We start from the raw sequence: 24,851 nt of genomic DNA on the forward strand, positions 1-24,851 counted from the left end.
GAGGCTTTTCCACTAATGTGTCCACATCATAGAAGAGAAGCAATGTTAGAACTCTTTACAGGATTAATTTAAACCACAATAACTCTGTGACTCTAGACAATAGGCATGCATTTGTTCATCAGGTTTCTTAGAAGGACTTAACAGGTAGGCACCCAGAGTTATCAAACAACTGACAAGGTGTCAACTACTCTTCCCAGGGGGAGAGAGGGGGAGAGCGGTCAATTTAGCCGAAATATAACGGCTGGGATGGTATATATGGTGTTTATTTCATATTTATAATACGTTTCAGAAAGAAAAAAAAACCGGAGATGATTTGAAACAAATATTTAGGAAAAGTCATGAAAGGGGAACTTTCTCAGAGCTTCATGAGAGAAGATAATCCACTTTAAATTCTCAAAATCATCCAGAATGACCGGCTAGTCATGCGAGTGTTAAAGGGTTAAGGGCTGGGTTACAAAAAGACCTTCCCCCACCTGCCCCCACCTGCCCATTGGCCTACCGAACGCCCCCTTCTGTGACGCTCGTGGAAGATTTCCGCTTGCCCTGCGGAAGCTGGTGCGCCCGAGATACAGACGCCTCAGAGCCGGAGGAGGTGTCTACTTTTATATGTCTATGTTCTGGACAACCCCCTATCCGACCGACTCGACACCAGGCCCTGCACTTCCTCGGGTTGTCGTTGACGCCCGTGCCCAATTTAAAGTAGATCGGTCACACTGTTCTCAAGATATGTAAATTACAGACGTACGTATGTACAGGCATTCCGTGTATTCATTGTAATATTGCACAAGTGTTTGGATCCCTTATAGACTCCTCAGGTATGTCTAAGGGACTACATTCACAGTTGTTTTTCCTGGGTAGGATATGAGTTATGGATTGCAGCTTTAAGATGCTGCAGTTAGTATTATTGCATCAGCCAACAGTAGGTTCAAATATACTAAAGTTTATAATTGTAGAATAATGACTTTGTTGCACAGACTTATTTTTTTTTATCACTTTATTGAATTGCCCACTTACTCAGTTGTTGGTTGACTAGGATCCATGCTGCTTACTGTGATCGTACTTTATAAATCACTCTGGATAACAGTGTCTGTTGAATGACAATAATGTAAATAGTTGTAATTGTAATAATACTGTAGATTGTCATATACATTGATAGTTACAATACATTAAGTTGTATAATAATCTGACACCAAGTTGAAGGTTTGGTTCTCTGGATTTTCATGCCCCTAGGCTGATTTTCCTTTTTTAGAAAAATAAACATTATTTTAAACAGACTGCTGGTTCCACTGGCTGAGCAGAGTTTGTGAACCATTTCTTTAAATTTTCACCATGTGACACCATCATACAATGACTAAAATATATGATTGATTGGTTAAAATGTTTCCAAAACATTCCAATTTGTTTTTGAGATGTTTTGAAAATAGCAGATCTACAAGCTGACAACATGTTGTCAGCTTTTTATCTGCTATTTTCAAATAGCCTATATATAGGTTGTGTGTGGAGGGGGGAGGGGGGATGAGTTTGTTTGATATCAAACACTGAAATCTAGAGCCTAAAGTGCCTGCCTACCACCGCAGAGGTTGTGGGTTTGACTTCACCATGGTGCATCAGACACAATTCAGGGGAGGTAAGCTGGGCAGGAAGGGTGATATATGTCACTGCACGTACTCCACAGGCTGGGGCGGCACCCGTCAGCAGGGAGTTTTGGGAAGGAGGAGTAGGATGGAGGCTCTACGTCCTCTCGGTGGGGGCTCCTCACTGGCAGGTGAGTCAGTAGGATATAACAGCAGTGACACACTAACGTGTGTGGGGATAAATCAATTGGCATAACGACTAAATTGGGGAGAAAAAGGAGTAAAAAGCTAAATTAAAAAAATAAAGAGCCCTATTCAGTGGTCGCCCCAAACCCCAAAACTTTACCCTAAACCTGTTAAATACGGATAAGGGAGGTGCGCTGTCCCAAAACGTTATTCTGCACCTGCTATACCCGTCACCCATTATGGCGTTGTAGTATAAATATTTTTTGTATAAATATTTTAAATGGCTTTCATATACTATTCCGGATCTGACTAATATGACAAGTTGCATATTGTGAACACAATAGGCTACAAATTAATTAATATAAAAATGTGTTTGGATGAGAAAGAGAAAGAGAAAACTTTACTTTTGAACCTTTTTATTTTATCTGGAAAATACATTCACAAATGCAAGTGGACTAGAAATAAACCCCATCATGTTCATGTATCATGTTCTGGTCTGTCTAAATATGTTGGTGAAGGGAAAAAAAAGAGAGAGAGAGAGAGAGAGAGAGAGAGAGAGAGAGAGAGAGAGAGAGAGAGAGAGAGAGAGAGAGGGAGAGGGGGGTCAGTATGAGGGGCAGAGAGACGGGAAGGGGTTAGACGGGACCTAGAGGGATAGAAAGAGAGCAAGTGGGGTAGGGGTAGGTAATAATACATATAGATAAAGCTCCTTGGGCTAGTTAGAAAGTCTTGGAGGTGCAAGAAGTGCCTAAAATTAGCTAGGCAAAACAATGTATTCATTTGTTTTCTCCTTGACATTATTCTGTTCTTCGCTGAACTTCATTTCTGCAAGAAGTATGCTGCAGCTTTTACCTTTTTTAACATTTCAGTCTAGACAAATGCATTTGTTCTAGTATATTATGTAGAACCAATTCAATGTTTGTTTTTCAGGTCAAGGGCACAAATCTTCAAGATTTTTACAAATGCTTCGAAAATAGCCGATCGTGACAGCTATTATGAGGACTGTTAATTTCACTGTGCTGCTCAGTTGTATCAAAATGGTTCACTGTGCCTCTTTGTCCTTCTGTTTCTATAATACTGGGTGTGTCTATAGTCCTGTGTTTTCCTCTAGCAGTGGAGTCATGTTGCAACAGCACGTCATTTCCCCTTCTCTATGTAGTCAAGTCATACACACACACACGCGTGCACACAAACGCACACACGCACACACACACACACACACACACACACACACACACACACACACACACACACACACACACACACACACACACACACACACACACACACACACACACACACACACACACACACACACACACACTTAAAATCAACAGCATATTAATCACTTTAAACCACAAATAATGGCCTCGGCCTAAATGCTTAATTCAAACCTTGTATGCCATTGTTGCGCAGCAAAAACAACCGCAAAAACAATCAATGCATCACACCATGCGTTTTAAGCTTGTTGATTGATATCTAGGAGCCTCTAAACAATACAGTTGGGTATAGTGTAGGCTGCGATGACTCCTCCTTTCGGCTAGAGGAGAAAAAGGAAAAAACTTTGTTACAGTAGCCTTGATAATCTGCCACCAAGATGAAGGTTTGTACTCACAACCTACTGAGGGACTTTCCACTTTACAAATAAATCATGTGACTGTCATCTGCAACAGGATGTGGTCTATGATATGTTTCAGTTGTTATCTTATTATTCTCATATGCACATCAGCTAGAGCAGTGGTTCTAAAACTTATAAGGACCCCCACATTAAAATGCATTCAACCGTGGACCCCCATCTGAAAATATTTTGTGGCAGATCTCAAATATTTTTAAGCATTTTTAGAAAATAGGAGATCTACAAGCTGACATGTCTGCAGCTTGTAGATCTGCTATTTTCAAATACTGAATTATGATGTGATTAACTAATTCTGCGGGGGACCCCCAAGAACCCCTCAAGAACACCTGCTGGTCCCCAGAGCCCACTTCGAGAACTGAATTCAACACTGAATTTAACACTAATGAACACAATTAGGTAATAGGCATACCTTTTATAGAATTTAAAGGTAGGGTAAGTTGATATTTTTAGGTGAAAACTAAAAGTTTTCTGTTAAAAGGTTAAAGCACTATATTGTGATAGTAATCATTGCTATAGAGTGTTTGTTCAGTAACAGGAGTGTCCCTGTCTCTCCAGCTCTTTAATAAACAGAAAATACTATTTCAGGTAGATGACACAATGTCAGCCAATCAGGAGAGAGTACCCACTTATCAGCTTCATTTTTATAGTGTTCCAGTTTACATGTTGTCTGAGGTCAGTGGGTAAGTTGACCCACCCCCTGTATCTACAAAACTAGAAATCTGTGTTCTTAACTTCTCATGTGACCAGAAATCTATACATCCATAGTTTACACCTGGCTGTGAAGATGGGAAGCACGTGGGGAAAGTAGAAAGCATTATTTTACACAAAAACAGTTTTTTGTTGGTCAAAGTAACACTTCTACATGTCAGGTATAATTGCTGTTATATCAAAGCAAATGTATCCAGGTAAAAAAATATATAGTTTATCGTACATGGTGCCAATGTATAAAACCATGTGAATAATTTAGCAACAATAAAATGCCTCGCATATTATTCTACACCATTAGTTCTCAACCTTTTTAGACTGAGTACCACATCAGAAAATATGTGGCTCTTCAAGTTCCACCATTATGACTTAACAGCCACAGTAGCGTATAGACCTTCCCCATCTTATTCAGCTATACTGTATACACAATTAACACAGAATGACTTTTTCACAGTTGTGTACATTATGGTAAGTAGCACTAAAACTGTCACTTTAAGTCCTGCAGTTGTCACACAAGGCAACAGACAGACAGATGCACGCACGCACGCACACACACACACACACACACACACACACACACACACACACACACACACACACACACACACACACACACACACACACACACACACACACACACACACACACACACACACACACACACACACACACACACACACACACACACACCCCAAAGTGATTGAAAACACTGTAGCGTGCATGCAGGTGGCAGTGAGACACGCTGCCAGATAGACCAGTCGTGCATGTGTAGAACCACTTCCGTTCTACTTCCTATCACAGAGCGAAGGGGAGCAAAGATTTCCACTCTGGAAGGGGGTTTGACTTTGTCCGTCTAAACGGAAGCACATCTGATATTGTATTTTGTCGTTTTCTCTTGTCGTCTAAACGGGGCCCTATAGTTTCCCTATAATCTCAACTCTACTGCTGGTTTTCACTTTAGCTGTATAACCAATCATTCATTTAGACCAGGGACATCAGGTGAATGCAGGTAAAACAGCATTCTTCCACATAATCTAAGCAGAGCTATGTCTGCACATTACGATGTTTTTTTACGTATGAAATTCAAATACATGCTGCCTTAAAGGGGAATACCACTCATTTTCAACATTGAACCAGGTCATAATATACCTTAGAGCTGTCCAGCTGAAACAGTGCGACTTCAATATAAAGTTAAGACTTGTTAAAGCATTTTCAGCAAATTGATTTCTATTATCTACAAGTACTCTAGCCCCCACAGGTTTAAATGATGAACTATTATTGAATGTGATGCTTTGTAGGCTGTATGCCTCTGGGTAGTTTTGATATGATATTTGTCTAACTCTCTATTTTTCCTTTTTTGTCCTGATCAACAGTATTATAAGCTCGCTGTTTTGTGTGTGATGTCCTACTGGTGTATTTGGAGCTTTAGAACTTTACACCTGTAATTTACTAGGTCTGACCCCCAATACATTTATTGATATTATGCCCTCCTGGGACACAGCATTTTGTGCTTGAATTTTGTTATTATATATATATATATATATATATATATATATATATATATATATATATATATATATATATATATATATATATATATATATATATATATATATATATATATATATATATATATATATATATTCTACCTCACTCAGTAGACTCTATAGGTATTTTATTTTTGTAATTGTAATACCTTTCTACTGACTTATTTAATTGTATCTTTGTATAAAATGTTTTCTCATGTTCTGTAAGAATACTTATTTTTACTGTGGAAAAGTACCAGCTCCACTCACCTATATGGGCCCCCCCTGCTCCATGGTAACATATTGGTGAGTGGCTTTGATTGGCCCGCACCTCTCTGAGAGATGTCATATATACTGGCTGTGTGCCATTTGCTTCTTTATGCCTGATGAAGGTCCAAGCGGCCGAAACGTTGCATCCTAAATAAAAACCTCTTTATAAGTGAAGACAGTGTGCGGGACTCCCTCTCCCTTCTCCCTTTTTCTTCCATATTATCTACAAGTACAATGTCTTGTGAAATGTGATATATAAGCATATGCCATTTATAAACTACTACAAGTCGCACTGTTTCAGCTGGAAGTGAGATTCCCCATTCTAGTGAATGCAGCCAAAAGGCGGGCAAAGAGTACACCTTCCATATGTCACTGATCACATGACCCCAACAATCGATTTTTATTTTATTTCCACACAACAGCTCTAAGGTATATTATGACATGGTTCAATGTTGAAAATGAGTGGTATCCCCCTTTAACCAGCCTATATGTATACGGGTCAAAGACGTATAAGGTTTTCAAGGTATCACAAAATTTAAAGAGCAATTAAAATAATATTTAAAAACTTTTTTTTATGTTCATTGGACTGTCAGCTATGCCCTAATATTATTTATAATTGAGAATAAATCCAATATTTATATTTTATTGTCATTCATATGAATGTACCCCATAAAATGTCATTGAGTGTAACACAACATGTTTAAATGTTGCACATATGAACGCACATTCACTCGGGAGCACAAGCACGCACATATGAATGAACAAATGTGCGGGTGTGCACACACACACACACACACACACACACACACACACACACACACACACACACACACACACACACACACACACACACACACACACACACACACACACACACACACACACACACACACACACACACACAGTTACCTCCCACTCTAAAAGGGAGTAATCTAACTGTCATCTTCAACAGGATGTGGTCGACCTTATGCTGCTGTTCTGAACATTATGTGAGGTTGTTATGCACGTCAGCTACAGTATAATATGTTATAACATGCAATCTTAATCATGAGAAAACAGCCTTCTTTTACATAATCAAAGCAAAGCTATGTCTTCACATTAAGGATGGTTTTGATGTATTTTGTTGTGTGATAATAACACATGTGAACAATTTGTCCTGTTTATAAGGTACTTCTTAGTAAGGTTCACTTAGTTTGTTATCTCTTCATAGACATTAAACACATAGACAATAGTCGTGTGAACTTACCTAACTGAGTTAAGTGAGAAAAAACGACATAGTGGACAAAATGACTGTAAACTTCTGTTTGTTCCATCAACAATATAATAATTATTATCGTCAAGAAGCAACATTTGAAAACAGGGTCCATGGTCTCATGGGGACTGAGACTGCCACATCAACCCCCTAGCCCCCTCCCCAACACACACATACATGCTGCTGCCACAGCCAGAACCAGCCTACGCATACATTGAATGTACACTCCACACAACTGCCTGTCTATTTGCATTCATAGGAAATCAAACACAGGGAATAACCATAACCAACACAGGGAATAACAACCACTTCAAAAAGCACCCAGCGGGAGGAGAGGATTTACTAAATTACAGAGAGGAGCTTCTGATTCTCCACGTTTACATGATTAAATCACTGAGGTATACAGAGTGGAAGAGGGAGGGAGGGAGGCAGTGTGAGAGAGAAAGAGAGAATTAAGAAAGAAAGAAAAATAAAACAGGTCAACGTGTTCCCAGAATGCTTGAGGGGAAGAACACGGGTGAGACAAGAGTTTATCACTGGTGTATAACTAGTGTGTGTGTGTGTGTGTGTGTGTGTGTGTGTGTGTGTGTGTGTGTGTGTGTGTGTGTGTGTGTGTGTGTGTGTGTGTGTGTGTGTGTGTGTGTGTGTGTGACACGAACTGATAGCATTTTATGGAAATGAACAATGGTGGAAAGTACATTTACACAAATTTGAAGGTATACCTTTACTCAATTTGGGTATTCACTATTTTCAAAGCATGCTTCTGCTCCACTACATCTCAAAGGCAAAATTTGTACTTATTACTCTGCTACGATTATTAGTCCGTTTTAGTTTCAAATAGGGCATAAGTGGTTAATGTATGATTAATGTATTAATAATAAAAATCTGCAAAGTAACTATTAACTAAAGCTGTGGAGTAAAATGTACAATATTAGCCTCTGAGATGTAGTGGAGTAGTAATAGCCTATAAAGTACTCAAGTAAATTAAAAGCACCTACAAATTATACTTGAATACAGTACATTTACTTAGTTACTTTTGGCCACTGTGTGTGTGTTGTGTGACAAGTGTAGTGAGGAGAGGGTTGGAGGGGGCTTTGACAGGAAGTGAGGCTAGAAGAGGTGGGAGGGGATGTTTTTTGTGTGTCACTAGATAAGCGTACAAGATAATGCATAATCGATTCACGTCAGGGTATTCCGGTTTAGTGACTTCGGCGAGAGGTGTGTGTGTGCGTGTGCGTGTGCGTGTGTGCGTGTGCGTGTGCGTGTGTGTGTGTGTGTGCGTGTGCGTGTGCGTGTGTGCATGCAGGGCCCCTAATTTGTAAAATAAATGTAGATACAAAATCTAATATTAAATATTAAATAAAGACATATTTTTTAAATGGTGCCCAGCCTCAGGGGCCCACTGTTTTGGTTACCTACAGGTCTTCCTGCATTGACCTTTCATGTGCCATCAACAACCAGTTGTTATGATCTACAGTATACAGTACAGATCTGATTGATTGATTGACTGACTGACTAATTTAACAAGTTTATTAACAGTACGGCAGTAAATCTTACTGTATTAATCTGTCATGTGTCATCAACAACCAGTTGTTATAATGTAGAGTATACATGTTTAGTTTTTCATGACCAGAGGATATTATTGAGAATGAAGGAACCCTGAGCAGAATTAAAAGGAAATAGAAAATCCAATGGGGCCTTTCTGAACGACCTGAATGAGCCCTAGATGGTATTGCACTGAACCCCAGGTACTCGTCCACTTTGTCTGTTCATGTGGGGTCTTTTGGGGTCAGCTTCTGAAACTGGAACCGTGGGTTACAGTAGAAGGTATATCTATATCTGGTTATTGGACAGTGTAATGGACTGTCTCCTTGGCTATGGGATGATAACTACGCTGTCCTGAAGATGGGATCCAAAAGCCGCACCATGTTTATGTTTATTTTTGTTTAAAGAAATACCTTTGACTTAAAGGTAGGGTAAGTGATATTTTTAGGTTTTGTTTTGTTAAAAACACTATATTCTGATAGTAATCATTGCTACAGAGCGTTTGTTCGGTCACAGGGATCTCTCCAGCTCTTTAGTAAACAGAATATAGTACATTTTCAGGTAGGTGACAACATTTAAGCCAATCAGGAGAGAGCACGGGAAATGCATTTTCTGTTTAATAAAGAGCTGGAGAGACATAGAGACTCCTTTTACTGAACAAACACTCTATAGCAATGAGTACTATGAGAATATAGAGCTATTTAACACTTATTTTAACCAAAGTGAATCACTTACCCTACCTTTAACCCATTAAGACCTGGAACGCATCTGTGTCACTTCTTTGGCTATTTTTTCGGGAGTACACACACGCAGGTATGAATGAACAAATGCGTGGGTGCGTGCAAACACACACACACACACACACACACACACACACACACACACACACACACACACACACACACACACACACACACACACACACACACACACACACACACACACACATACACACACACACACACAAAACACACAAAACACTATTACATGCCACCACAATACAGCACCACTTCGGACGCTGGGTACACAACAGGACTTGGATGAGCAGAGAAAAAATGATCACATCATGACAATCAATGAACCAGCTGAGTTGTAAATGAAGGGTTTGCTGTTATTGTTGCTCAAATCACAAACTGTAAGTCACTTGACTGAGGTACTGTACAGTCAGAACATTGAGACACACACACACACACACACACACACACACACACACACACACACACACACACACACACACACACACACACACACACACACACACACACACACACACACACACACACACACACACACACACACACACACACACACACACACACACCACTGAGATACCTCCCACTCTAAAAGTAAATCCTCTACTAACATAGGTGAACAGTTTGTCCTGTTCACATAGTTTATTATCTCCTCATGGACATTCAAACACACTGACGATGTGAACTCACTCTCATAACCGAGTTAAGACCCACACCAAAGGAAGATTGATTTTAGCCAATTAAGAAAACCATAGTGGACAAAATCAACAATATACTTATTATTATCGTCAAGAAGAAACGTTTGAAAACAGGGTCCATGGGCCCATGGGCCTGAGACTGCCCCAGCACCCCTCTAGCCCTCTCCTCTACACACAAATGCATGCTGCTGCCACAGCCAGAATCCAGCCTACGCATATATTGAATGTACACTCCACACAACTGCCTGTCTATTTGCATTCATAGAAAATCAAACACATGGCATATTCATAGTTTACATAATTAATGGTTAAGTAGGCTATAGATAGCAACTCTTACAGGATAAAAAAAAAGAATACTTTGGAATTGGAATAGACAGGAAATAAAATTACACACATTCAATTATATCACACACACGCAAACATCTTTCTCTCAGTGGTTTGTGATCCATTGCCAACTTTTCTCAACAAGCACACAATGCTGCTCAGTGACTGATATATGACTTCAGCAATGCATGTCATAATACATGATTAAATAACATTTCAATTTCAACCTATAAGTACAATAATGATCTTATTTGTATGTGACCACCAATCTGGGAACCCAAAGCCAAATGAGAATGAAAAACAGCGCCCTCTGCTGTTTGTACTATCTCATGTTGGCTCTCGGCTAAAGACGACGCAGCACCTGTGCGCAAAGGAAACCAGGGTTTTAGTCTGCCTTCACGCTCCTTTTCCGGGTGGTGCGACTATGTTTTCATTCCCACTAACAATATTTGTACACGGAACACTAACACCACTTCTCCCAGAGAACATGGATCGTTTTGGTTATAAGCCCACTTGTTTCTATGATGAAAGAGCAAGTTAAAATGTGAATATCTTTCCGTGGTTTTGTCTGCTCCGCGGACACCATTGTTAAATTAGTTTCGGCTTGTTTCGAGTAGGGAAGGATCAGCGGACACGTAAATCCCGCCCACTACATTTGATTGGGTAAAGCGCGGCCTGCTTCCTGATCTGAAGGCACGCCCACGCCCACACAGTGTGTACACGTTATGACGAACCTTCACGACAGATTCCAACACAGAGCAGAATCTGTTCTTGAGAGATTATGTGACCACTAATGTCCAGTTGACAGGTGATAGGTCACTACAGTAAGACCTTCTTCGTCATGGATACTATATCGGGCAGAAACCATGTCCATTTTGTTTTACGTTTTCATCATACTACAATGTCACTCAAAAGTACCAAAAATAGCCAAACTTATAGAGTAACTGTAACTGCTGTCAAAAGCCCATATAACCTGCCATGTGTTAGTTTTCTAGATTTTTTGTTGAATGTTGAATTTGTTGAATTTTATATTTATGATATTGAAGTTAAGATTAACACATCTGTGGTATATACACCATTTGGTTTAATTTTGCTATATTATATAAAATGGTTCATGTTTAATTCCAAAGACAAGACTGTTGAGTTTGATATTTATATTCATATTGAAGTTTGTAGTTTCAAAGAAAAGTAGCCCAATTGTAGATTTAAATTGATATTGAAGTTTTGTGTCACATTATTCTGTGGTACACACACCCTTTGATTTAAATAAATCATTTTCTATGCATGTCCTTGTACTTTCTACACCATACTATACAGGCATGAAGAAATTGAATGTGTTCAGGGATGCATGAATGAGGAAAACAACATGAGGAGATGAAGGTTGGGGTATTATAGTTCCAGCAAGAACGTCAAGCCGCTTTCACCCTGCCTTTCAGTTGTCAATTGTGTCATAAACAACCAGTTGTTATAATGTAAAGAAAACAAAATCCCATGGGGCCCTTCTGAGATGAGCCAATCGATGGCCTCTTCATACAATTCATAAACTTTGCCTATTCATAAAATGTACCTCTAAATGTGGGGTTAGCTAACCCTAGCCCTAACCATATCTTACACATCACCAAATGGCGGAGGTTTTGAAGCCCTGTGCCTGGGCCCCACAGACCAGTTCAGGCATGTAACGTCTTGTCCATTAAAAAGCTATTCAACATGTTGTCAAAACAAATAAATATGTAATAATAATTAAAAGGGAGGTTACAGCAAGCAACCCTGACTTTCATTCAAATGCATATTCTTACAAAAGAGCTAGAATTCTCACTTCCATTCAACAGTGATATGTTATTTAAACCATAATGGAAGTAATGGACTAATTCTGAATTTAACATGAATTACTGTGTAACACTGCAAATATTTTAATCATGTTTTCGATCTAGAGGTAAATAGGACCCCAATGGAAACAAGTCCCAAGGACCCATTGGGCTGTACAATGAAGTCCACTGGTTGAGAATAGTCTTTCAACCATTTATTTCAACAAGCCTGTCCGGAAATACTATTCATTGAATGGCATTAAGTTACAGACATTCTTGTATTAGTAGGTTGGTACTAACCGATACATGGTGCCAGTTTTGCGTATCTTGCCCACTTGAGCACCCAAGTTATCTACAGTAATATGGGGAAGCTGTGCACAACCTGTGAGCACATTCTAAAGGCTGCCCACATTCACCTTGACTGAGGAAAATAAAACCTGCACAATTATGTTTTTTATTTGGGCCATTGTGTATATACTGTATATATATATCAATATTTTACAGCAGTGATGTAAGAAAGTTTGTTTTGTATAGTTTGTTTATTTTTGTTTACATAAATACATCTGAGGGGTGGTAACAATGGTAGACAAGGAACTTGGCTGTCAATCTCCCTCTCTGTCACACAAGCATAAACATGCATTCGATAGCACACACATGCCACAGGAATGAACACACATGCACACACGTACGTACGCACACACACACACCACACAACATGTGCATGTAAAAGACCATTACACGTCACCATTGGTACAGCAACACTTTGGACCCTCGGTACACGACTTGGATCAGCAGAGAGAAAAATAAGGACATCATGACAATCAATGAACCAGGTGAGTTGTACATGGAAGGTTTGCTGTTATTGTTGTATTTGAGTTCAAATAACAAACTGTAAGTCACTTGACTGAGGTACAGTCAGAAGATTGAGATTTTAGAAAATGACGCATGCACATACACGTGCTGTACACACACACACACACACACACACACACACACACACACACACACACACACACACTATGTGAGGTTATTATGCACGTCAGCATAATGTTATAACAAACCTCTTCCACATAATCTAAGCAGTCTGCACATTAATGATGGTTTTGATGTATTTTGTTGTGTGATAATAACACAGGTTAACAGTTTGTCCGGTTTATAAGGTACTATATAGTCTAACACATGGAATATTCATAGTTTACATAATTAATGGTTAAGTAATAGAATAGCACCTCTTAAATTATTTAAAACAAATACATAGACAGGACAAAAACTAAATACACATCACACACAATGGATTTTATTTTATGAATTATTAACAAGACCTTGTTACTAAATCATAACTGCAATGGATCCATTGGAACACAACACTTATTTTTTCACATGTCCTGAAATGCAAAGGTTTGTATACAATGTTTCCGCACGACAGTGACACTGTAATGTACAACAAGGAAGGCCCAACAGGTGCAGGCAGGCACACAGACACACACACGCACGTACGAATGCACACAGACAGCGATGCTGCTAATGCTGTTAATCCCTCCCCCCTGCTCTCTGCCACGCTATCACGTGTGTGTGTGTGTGTGTGTGTGTGTGTGTGTGTGTGTGTGTGTGTGTGTGTGTGTGTGTGTGTGTGTGTGTGTGTGTGTGTGTGTGTGTGTGTGTGTGTGTGTGTATGTGTGTGTGTGTGTGTGTGTGTGTGTGTGTGTGTGCGTGCGTGCGTGCGTGCGTGACGAACTGATATAGTTTTTCAACAGTGGTGGAAAGTACATTTACTCAAATTTCAAGTACAAATTTGGAGGTACCTTTACTCAATTTGGGTATTTACCATTTTCAAAGCATGCTTCTGCTCCACTACATCTCAGAGGCAAAATTTGTACTTATTACTCCGCTATGATTATTTGGCCGTTTTAGTTAGCCTAGTTACTTTGCAGATTTGGATTATTATTAATGTATAAAATATATTTACCACATAAACCCTAACTTATACTTTGGTATTGGCATCAATATGCTTACAGTACAAAAGTACTCATTCTTACATTGTGAGCTTGTAGATCAGCTATTTATGAATAGCCAAAGTTTCAAATAGGGCATAAGTGGTTAATTTATTAATAATCAAAATCTGCAAAGTAACTATTAACTAAAGCTGTGGAGTAAAAAGTACAATATTTGGCTCTGAGATGTAGTGGAGTAGTAATATAAAGTACTAAAGTAAATTAAAAGCACCTCAAAATTATATTTGAATACAGTAAATTTACTTAGTTACTTTAGGCGACTGTATGTGTGTTGTGTGACTGGTGAAGTGAGGAGATAGAGTTTTATGCAATTGAAGGGGTAGGGGGAGGGGTGGCCGGGGGGTAGGGGGGGCTTTGCTTTGACAAGAAGTGAGGCTAGCAGAGGTGGCAGAGGTGGGAGGGGCTTTTTTTTGTGCGTCAATAGATAAGCGTACAAGATAATGCATAATCGATTCACGTCAGGGTATTCTGGTCTAGTGACTTCGGCGAGGTATGTGTGTATGTGTGTGTGTGTGTGTGTGTGTGTGTGTGTGTGTGTGTGCGTGTGTGCGTGCGTGCGTACGTGCGTACGTGCGTACGTGCGTGCGTGCGTGCGTGCGTGCGTACACGTGCATGGGTGTGTGCCTGTGTGTATGGCCACTAATTTGTAAAATAAATGTAGATATAAAATCAAATATTAAATAAATACATATGTGTAAAAATGATGCCCAGTGTTCTCAGGGGCCCACTGTTTTGGTTACCTACAGGTCTTCCTGCATTGACCTTTCATGTGCCATCAACACGCAGATGTTATGATCTACAGTTTACAGATCTGATTGATTGATTGATTGACTGACTGACTGAATAATTAATCAAGTTTGTTAACAGTATGGCAGTAAATCTTACTGTAGTGATCTTTCATGTGTCATCAACAACCAGTTGTTATAATGTAGAGTATACTGTCTTGAATCCTTAGATTATGCAAGTTACATATTGCAGCTTTAAGATTATGCAGTAATTACTGGTACACCAGCTAACAGTATAATAATCAAATAATGACTTTGTAGCACAGACTTATTTTCTTATCACTTTGATGAATCGACCACTTACCCTGTTGTTGGTTGATTAGGATCCATGCTGCTTACTGTGATTTTGTACTTTATAAATCACTCTGGATAACAGCATCTGCAGAATGACAACATTGTAAATAGTTGTAATATTATAATAGACTGTAGATTGCCATGTAAATTGTTAGTTACTATACAGTAAGGTTTTCTATACTTTGAGAAAGACTCAAGACAAAAGAAATGCTCCAAAAGATCTACAACTTTTGTCGGTTTCAGCCGGTCAATAAGAACAAAATGACATCATTATGGAGCTAAATCAGGGAACACAATGCAGCCATAGATTTATATATGGGTTCGCGGGGCGGGTTTAGGCGGGTTGGGTTCCGTGGCGGGGCGGGACGGGTCATGAAAAAACCCGACCCGCACATCACTAGCGTGAATGCAATTGAGATGATACAACGGAAAACTAGCATCAATCTGAACCAGGACCAGATAGAACCAGTTAAGTTGGTATAGATGAGGCTGGCCGGCTCCATTGACTCGCGACCCCACCTAACCCTGGAGGTAATTTATGCACGCAAACTTGCACGGTCGTTGCGCATTTGTAATGTATTTTATGACTGATCGTATCCGCTTCCTGTCTGGGATCCTGTTTAAAACTCGATTTTCTCGGTTGTTGTTTTTCTCCTCGCTGATCACTGTTTAGCGTTGATCGGCTGTATCTTCAAGATGGCGGCTCGCATTTGGAAACTGTTTTCGCTGGCCGTTTCTCACAGATCCGCTGTGTGTTTAGAACCAAATGAACGCGCACTTTTAACTTATTTAGCGAGGTCTGTGGCGACATGAAAAAAACAAAAAAACAACAATAAAACGCTGGCACTGGTGAGTACATTATGAGATTAAACTCTGGCATGGAATGTGTTAATGAGATGGGTAAAATGGGTAAAATGTTTAGATTTCATTCATACCGTTTTCTTTTTGTTTTTTTTGTCAAATATTTTTTATAACCCGAAATAATTTTGCGACCCCAAATTTGGGAACCCCTGGTCTAGTCCGTACTCTCTCATTATATCATCATCATCATCATCATCAGCATCATCATCAGAATATAGCTTAGAAACAGTTAACTAGCTGTTACAATTGATAATTAGAAGTAGAACCTGTGTGGCTTCTCAACAATATTCTCACTGTGGCCAGAGAATTCAATTCAAGGAAAATAAACCACCAAACAAATTACTTAGTTAATTAACATGATTTTATTTGTACAGTGCCCTCTGAACTCTTTTTTTTCTAACCAGTATTGATTTGAAGGGGTAAACGGGCCCTGCCATCCCTCTTGTTATACTGAAGGCTGCTACATGGGTACAAACGGGCCCCTCCCCTTTGGAATAGGAAAGTCAACTTCGTCACTGGGAACTCCATATAAATTAAGTGTTTTGGTCTAATTTATCTGTGCTCTTATAGCAGTGCTCTGTTGTTGTAAAACCAAATTGAGTGCTATTCATTTCACTGTGTTACACTGCTGTCTCAAAATGGGTCACATGCGCCTCAACATATTTAGTTTTCTATCATACTGGTTGTGTCTACTGCCCTGTATTTTCTCTAGCACAACTTCATCCAGGTGGTGTCTAAGGACATAGTTGTGTTTCACCTCTATGTAGTTATTGGCTGAATTTGAGACAATATGCCATTCGGCACGGGCATGAAAAAGGCCTCCTTTCCCCAGCAGGGCTGGTAAACTGACTTGCAGTCAACATCACACACACACACACACACACACACACACACACACACACACACACACACACACACACACACACACACACACACACACACACACACACACACACACACACACACACACACACACACACACACACACACACACACACACACACACAATTACACACAATAAGCAGCTGATCTACAAGTGCAGCATTGTGAGCTTGTAGATCGGCTATAACGTTATTTTCTATTGAGGGGCCAATAAACAACACAGTTGGACATAACGTACAGTAGGCTGCAATGAAGGTGACAGGTTAAAACCTGCACTTTACACGTGTGCGTAGTTTGATTGGCATCAAACACAGTCCTGTAATGACAGCTTTCCCTGCTTCACAGCCATTGGATAAAAGCCAGATTTGAGAAAAGCATCTTTTAAACTTTTGAAATCTAGAGCCAATCAAAATGTGAGACATTCTGTTAATATGTGGGATGCAGGACAAGGGATAAAAAGCACTGCAGTCCCACAAAAAGCAGGACAGTTGGTCAGCTTACTTATGAGATGGAGTACCATGATGTTCTTTTCAATTTGGAAGAACATGAATGCTGTGAGCACTCAAAAAGTGCTCACAGCATTCATGTAGTGAAAACTACAATACTATCACTGTGGCCAGAGAATTCAATTCAAGGAAAATAAACCACCAAACAAATTACCAATAGAACATTCACAACACCTTGTATGCCATTGTTGCACAGCAAACATAGCCGATCTACAAGCTCACAATACGTTGCATCACACCACACGTTTTAAGCTTGTAGATTAGCTATTTTCAGTGTTATTTTCTATCAAGGAGCCTCTAAATGATGTAGTTGGGAATAATGTATGGCTGCGATGACTTCTTCTTCAAAGTTTGTTACAGTAGGCTACCTCTCCATGTTTTTCATAATCTGTCACCAAGATGACGGTTTGGTTCTCTGACTCACAACCTACTGAGGAACTTTCCACTCTACAAATAAATCATGTGACTGTCATCTGCAACAGGATGTGGTCTATGATATGTTTCAGTTGTGATCTTATTATTCTCATATGCACATCAGCTAGAGCAGTGGTTCTCAAACTTATAAGGACCCCCACATTAAAATGCATTCAACCGCGGACCCCCATATGAAAAAAAAACATTGTTGAGATTGTTTTAGAAAATAGGAGATCTGCAAGCTGACATGTTGGCACTTTGCAGATCTGCTATTTTCAAATTGCCGATATATAGATTTAAAGTGGTTAAACTGATTATGATGTGAGTAACTAATTCTGCGGGGGACCCCCAAGAACCCCTCAAGGACACCTGGTGGTCCCCAGAGCCCACTTTGAGAACCACTGAGCTTAAGCAATCCAGCTGCAAGCAGTTATAACACACACATTTATTTAAAGGTAGGGTAAGTGATTTGCAATTATTCAAATAATTGCAAAATGGGTCTATGTTCTGATAGAGCTCGTTACTATAGAGTGTCCTGTCCATATAAAGAGTCTCCATGTCTCTCCAGCTCTTTATAAAACAGAAAATGTATTTTGTAGTTTTTTTTTTTTTTTTAGTTTCATTTCCAATTTTATCCAACCAGGACAGAGAACTCAATCAGGATATAGATTAAACAAGTGAAATTGGAAGTGATGACACTAAGAAATGAGCAGACAACATTTTAACTGGAACACTATACAAATTAAGCTTAAAAATGGGTACTTTCTCCTGATTGGCTGAGATTTTGACACCTACCGAAAAATGTATTTTCTGTTTATTAAAGAGCTGGAGAGACAGGGAGACATCTGTTACTGAAAAAACACTCTATAGCAATGATTACTATCAGAATATAGTATTTTAACCTTTTAACAAAATACTTTTTGTTTTAACCAAAAAATATCACTTACCCTACCTTTAACTTGTTTAGCGATATATTGTTTTTATGATAAAACAACATTCTTCCACATAATCTATAAAGTAGAGCCAAACACATTAATGATGGTCATGGAGGCTAATTTCTTCTTTGCCAATATGTAATCCTTGTCAATATGATTGATTATTAAACTGTGAGCTTAGCATTTGGGCATAATGTCGGCTTCAATGACCGTGACAGTTTAAAACCTGCACTTTATACGTGTGCACAGACCTGTAATGACAGCTCTCCCTGCTTCATAGCCATTGGAGGGAGAGAAAGAGAGTGAGGGGAGAGAGTGCTCCTTCGGTTAGTTAGAAAGTGCAAGAAGTGCCTAAATAGGCGAGGCAATGTATTCATTCGTTTTGTCCTTTACGTATTTTTTTTAAATTCTTACTACCTCGCTGAACCAGAGTTCTATATGCATTATAATAAACCACTTCCCCTACATTAAATACATTGGTCCTCCAGAGTCTGGACTGTTCATGTCACTGTGTTGCTCATTCATATCAAAATGGACGACATTGTCTCACTATGCACATCGTCACCTTACTCATGAGATGGGGTGCCATGCAACTTTTATCAATTTGGAAGGACATTAAACTATTAATTCAGGAAAAACAGTGACAAAGTATCATAAAAATGTATTGATTGACTGTGTTTTAACTTCTTTATTTTATGTGGGAAATTAATACATTCACAAATGCAAATTGACATAAATACAATTATGCATAATGCATAATTATTATTATGCACATTATTAACCCTGGCCAAATGTGGCCCATGGGGACGTTCTTTTTTTTCACACATATTCCAATATAACGTTTTATGACACAGTCTTGTGGCCCCCGACCTCGCGTCATTTGACAATTTTAACAATAATATCTGTAATAAATAGAGCATTCCCTGATTTTTGCAAGAGGTGGGCCCCTATAAACACTTAAAATAAATATATTTTTATGCTCCCTTGAGAAAGTTCACACATCTTCAACCTATCTTCATATTTGGTGATAAGAAGCGGCCTGCTCACTCCTCATGCATTGAAGGAAGCATGAGCTAAGTTCGGGGCTATCTCCCCAGGCTGGCAGAGGGAGAGTAGCACATAGGATTACAGCTTAGGCAATTGGCACTGGGTGAAAAAATGGGTTACAAAATTTGTGGGATAAAAATGTAGTAAAAAATAATAATAATAACTTCCTTACAGGCAACCACTGTAGGGAAGTAAAAATGTGAGTCATCTCCTTGGCTATATGGGATGATAACTACGCTGCCTTGCACCTCTTTGGTTTGGTAATTTGTATAGTTTGTTTATTTTTATTATTGTTTAAATACATATTTCAAACTAAGGGGCCGTAACAATAGTAAACAAGGAACTTTGCTGTCTCTCTCCCTTAGGGTTGCCAACCGTCCCGTAAAATACGGAACTGTTCTTTAATCAGCAATTAAGTCTTGCGTCCCGTATCAAAACAGGACGCGATTTGTTCTGTATTTTCCTAAGCAGCCCCTACACAAGTCTGACACACACACACACACACACACACACACACACACACACACACACACACACACACACACACACACACACACACACACACACACACACACACACACACACACACACACACACACACACCAAAGTGATTGAAAACACTGTAGCGTGCATGCCAGGTGGCTAGGTGGCGGTGAGACGCGCTGCCAGATAGACCAGTCGTGCATGCGTAGAACCACTTCCGTTCTACTTCCTATCACAGAGCGAGGGGGAGCAATGAGTTCCACTCTGGAAGGGGGTTTCACTTTGTTGTGGTTTCAACCATCGAAAATGCTTTTGCCGTCTAAACGGAAGGCACATCTGATATTGTATTTTGTCATTTTCTCTTGTTGTCTAAACGGGGCCCTATAGTTTCCCTATAATCTCAACTCTACTGCTGGTTTTCACTTTAGCTGTATAACCAATCATTCATTTAGACCAGGGACATCAGGTGAATGCAGGTAAAACAGCATTCTTCCACATAATCTAAGCAGAGCTATGTCTGCACATTATGATGTGTTGTATGTATGTAATTCAAATACATGAGGGGAATACCACTCATTTTCAACATTGAACCATGTCATAATATTCCTTAGAGCTGTCCAATTGAAACAGTGCGACTTCAATATAAAACTTGTTAAAGCATTTTCAGCCAATTAATTTCTATTATCTACAAGTACTCTAGCCCCCAAAGGTTTAAATGATGAACTAGTATTGAATGTGATGCTGTGATTTGTAGGCTGTATGCCTCTGGGTAGTTTTTATATGATATTTGTCTAACTCTCTATTTTTCCTTTTTTGTCCTGATCAACTGTATTTTAAGCTTGCTGTTTTGTGTGATGTCCTACTGGTGTATTTGGAGTTTTAGACCCTTACACCTGTAATTTACTAGGTCTGACCCCCAATACATTTATTGGATATTATGCCCTCCTGGGACACAGCATTTTGTGCTTGAATTTTGTTATTATATCCATGTTTATATATATATATATATATATATATATATATATATATATATATATATATATATATATATATATATATATATATATATATATATATATTCTGCCTCACTCAGTAGACTCTATATAGGTATTTTATTTTTGTGATTGTAATACATTTCTACTGACTTATTTAATTGTATTTTTGTAGCAATTTCTTTCTGATGTTCTGTAAGAATACTTCTTTTTACTGTGGAAAAGTACCAGCTCCACTCACCTATATGGGCCACCCCCTGCTCCATGGTAACAGATTGGTGTGTGGCTTTGATTGGCCCGCACATCTCTGAGAGATGTCATATACTGGCTGTGTGCCATTTGCTTCTTTATGCCTGATGAAGGTCCAAGCGGCCGAAAAGTTGCATCCTAAATAAAAACCTCTTTATAAGTGAAGACAGTGTGCGGGACTCCCTCTCCCTTCTTCTTCCATATTATCTACAAGTACAATGTCTTGTGAAATGTGATATATAAGCATATGCCATTTGTAAACTACTGTTTCACACTGTTTCAGCTGGAAGTGAGATTCCCCATTCTAGTGAATGCAGCCAAGAGGGCGGGCCAAAGAGTACACCTTCCGTATGTCACTGATCACATAGCCTGAGGCTACGAGCTCAATCCATGGTCTTGAAGGGCGGACCCAAACACAGCCGCCTGGATTTGTGCGTGGCTTCCTATTGCTTCACCAATCTATGTCCCCGCCTCCCCTCCCCTCCCCCCCTCGGCCTGTGCACGGAGCACGCTGACGTCACCAAATTTAGAGCGACGCCGCTCTGCACTCTGATTGGTTAGGAGATAACAAGGTCCAAGACCATCCTTCCTGCATCGCTCCCCCAGGCTTTTTTTCTTTTGTAACAAAAAAAAAAGCCTGGGTTTCCGAGGCTACTGATCACATGACCCCAACAATCGATTCTCCAGTTCTAGGCAACATAGAAGCGGGGGGGACTTTTTATTTTATTTCCACACAACAGCTCTAAGGTATATTATGACATGGTTCAATGTTGAAAATGAGTGGTATTCCCCTTTAACCAGGCAATAGGTTTTCAAGGTATCACAAAATTCAAAGAGCAATTAAAATAATATTAAAAAACATGTTTTTTATATTCATTGGACAGTCAGCTATGCCCTAATATTATTTATTATTGAGAATAAATCCAATAATTATATTTTATTGTCATTCATATGAATATACCCTATAAAGTGTTTAAATGAAATAAAATAAAATAATGCCAATTTTTCATAATCACAAGGTTATAAATCAATGCGTGTGCTATCCAAAAGTTATCATCCAGTCAAAACAATTATTTTATTTTCAATACCACATATTTGATGTACAACGGGTGGGTCGCACACATGAACGCACATTCACTCGGGAGCACAAGCACGCACGTATGAAAGAACAAATGTGCGGGTGTGGGTGCGCGCGCGCGCACACACAAACACACACACACACACACACACACACACACACACACACACACACACACACACACACACACACACACACACACACACACACACACACACACACACACACACACAGAGTTACCTCCCACTCTAAAAGTAAGTCATCTAACTGTCATCTTCAACAGGATGTGGTCGACCTTATGCTGCTGTTCTGAACATTATGTGAGGTTGTGATGCACATCAGCTACAGTATAATATGTTATAACATGCAAACTTAATCATGAGAAAACAACCTTCTTCTACATAATCTAAGCAGAGCTATGTCTTCACATTAAGGATGGTTTTGATTTATTTTGTTGTGTGATAATAACATAGGTGAACACTTTGTCCTGTTTATAAGGCACTTCTTAGTAAGGTTTGCTTAGTTTATTATCTCTTCATAGACATTAAACACACAGACAATAGTCGTGTGAACTTACCCTCATAACTGAGTTAAGACCCACACCAAAGGAAGATTTTAGCCACTTGAAAAAAAAAACATAGTGGACAAAATGACTGTAAACTTCTGTTTGTCCCATCAACAATATAATAATTATTATCGTCAAGAAGCAACATTTGAAAACAGGGTCCATGGTCTCATGGGGACTGAGACTGCCACATCAACCCCCTAGCCCCCTCCCCAACACACACACACATGCTGCTGCCACAGCCAGAACCAGCCTACGCATACATTGAATGTACACTCCACACAACTGCCTGTCTATTTGCATTCATAGGAAATCAAACACAGGGAATAACTATAACCAACACAGGGAATAACAACCACTTTAAAAGGCACCCAGCGGGAGGAGAGGATTTATTAAATTACAGAGAGGAGCTTCCTATTCTCCACGTTTACATGATTAAATGAGTGGAAGAGGGAGGGAGGGAGGCAGTGTGAGAGAGAAAGAGAGAATTAAGTAATACAAAAAAGAAAACAGGTCAACGTGTTCCCAGAATGCTTGAGGGGAAGAACACGGGTGAGATAAGTTTATGGAAATGAACAATGGTGGAAGGTACATGTACTCAAATTTCAAGTACAAATTTGGAGGTACCTTTACTCAAATTGGGTATTTACCATTTTCAAAGCTTTATTATGCTTCTGCTCCACTACATCTCAGATTCAGTTTTAGTTAGCCTAGCTGCTTTGCAGATTTGGATTATTAATATTGTATACAATACATTTACCACATAAGCCCTAACTTATACTTTGGTATTGGCATCAATATATCCTTACAGTACAAAAGTAAAACAAAAATGCAACTTGTTTTGAAAAGTTCTTACATTGTGAGCTTGTAGATCAGCTATTTATGAATAGCCAAAGTTTAAAATAGGGCATAAGTGGTTAATGTATGATTAATGTATTTATAATCAAAATCTGCAAACTAACTAACTAACTAAAGCTTTGGAGTAAAAAGTACAATATTTGCCTCTGAGATGTAGTGGAGTAGTAATATAAAGTACTCAAGTAAATTAAAAGCACCTCAAAATTATACTTGAATACAGTAAATTTACTTAGTTACTTTTGGCCACTGTGTGTGTGTTGTGTGACTAGTGTAGTGAGGAGATAGAGTTTTATGCAATTGAAGGGGTTGGGGGGGGGCTTTGACAGGAAGTGAGGCTAGCAGAGGTGGCAGAGGTGGGAGGGGCTGTTTTTTTGTGTGTCACTAGATAAGTGTACAAGATAATGCATAATCGATTCACGTCAGGGTATTCCGGTCTAGTGACTTCGGCGAGGTGTGTGTGTGTGTGTAAACGAGCGTGTGTGTGCGCGCGCGCGCTTGCGTGCGTGTATGGCCCCTAATTTGTAAAATATATTTAGATACAAAATCTAATATTACATTAAATAAATATATATATTTTTTTAAATGGTGCCCAGTGTTCCTAGGGGCCCACTGTTTTG

The 24,851-nt window shown here is 39.2% G+C and overlaps 2 protein-coding genes across 4 annotated transcripts in view; both read right to left on the minus strand.

Annotated features, from left to right (window-relative positions):
* Window positions 1-24,851, minus strand: part of LOC308080976 (uncharacterized protein) — a 1,029,623-nt gene that overhangs the window by 305,857 nt on the left and 698,915 nt on the right. The gene's annotated exons all lie outside the window — the stretch shown is intronic.
* Window positions 1-24,851, minus strand: part of LOC308080972 (uncharacterized protein) — a gene marked incomplete at its 3' end in the record, with an annotated part of 220,493 nt that overhangs the window by 1,738 nt on the left and 193,904 nt on the right. The window contains exon 3 of the mRNA XM_080457379.1: window positions 15,375-15,449. Coding sequence (XP_080313505.1) covers window positions 15,375-15,400 — 26 coding nt within the window. The 5' untranslated portion in view covers window positions 15,401-15,449. The remainder of the gene's footprint in view (window positions 1-15,374; window positions 15,450-24,851) is intronic.

Source organism: Gymnoscopelus braueri, assembly GCF_963280865.1.
Source record: "Gymnoscopelus braueri genome assembly, contig: SUPER_24_unloc_1, whole genome shotgun sequence".
Classification (NCBI taxonomy): Eukaryota; Metazoa; Chordata; class Actinopteri; order Myctophiformes; family Myctophidae; genus Gymnoscopelus; species Gymnoscopelus braueri.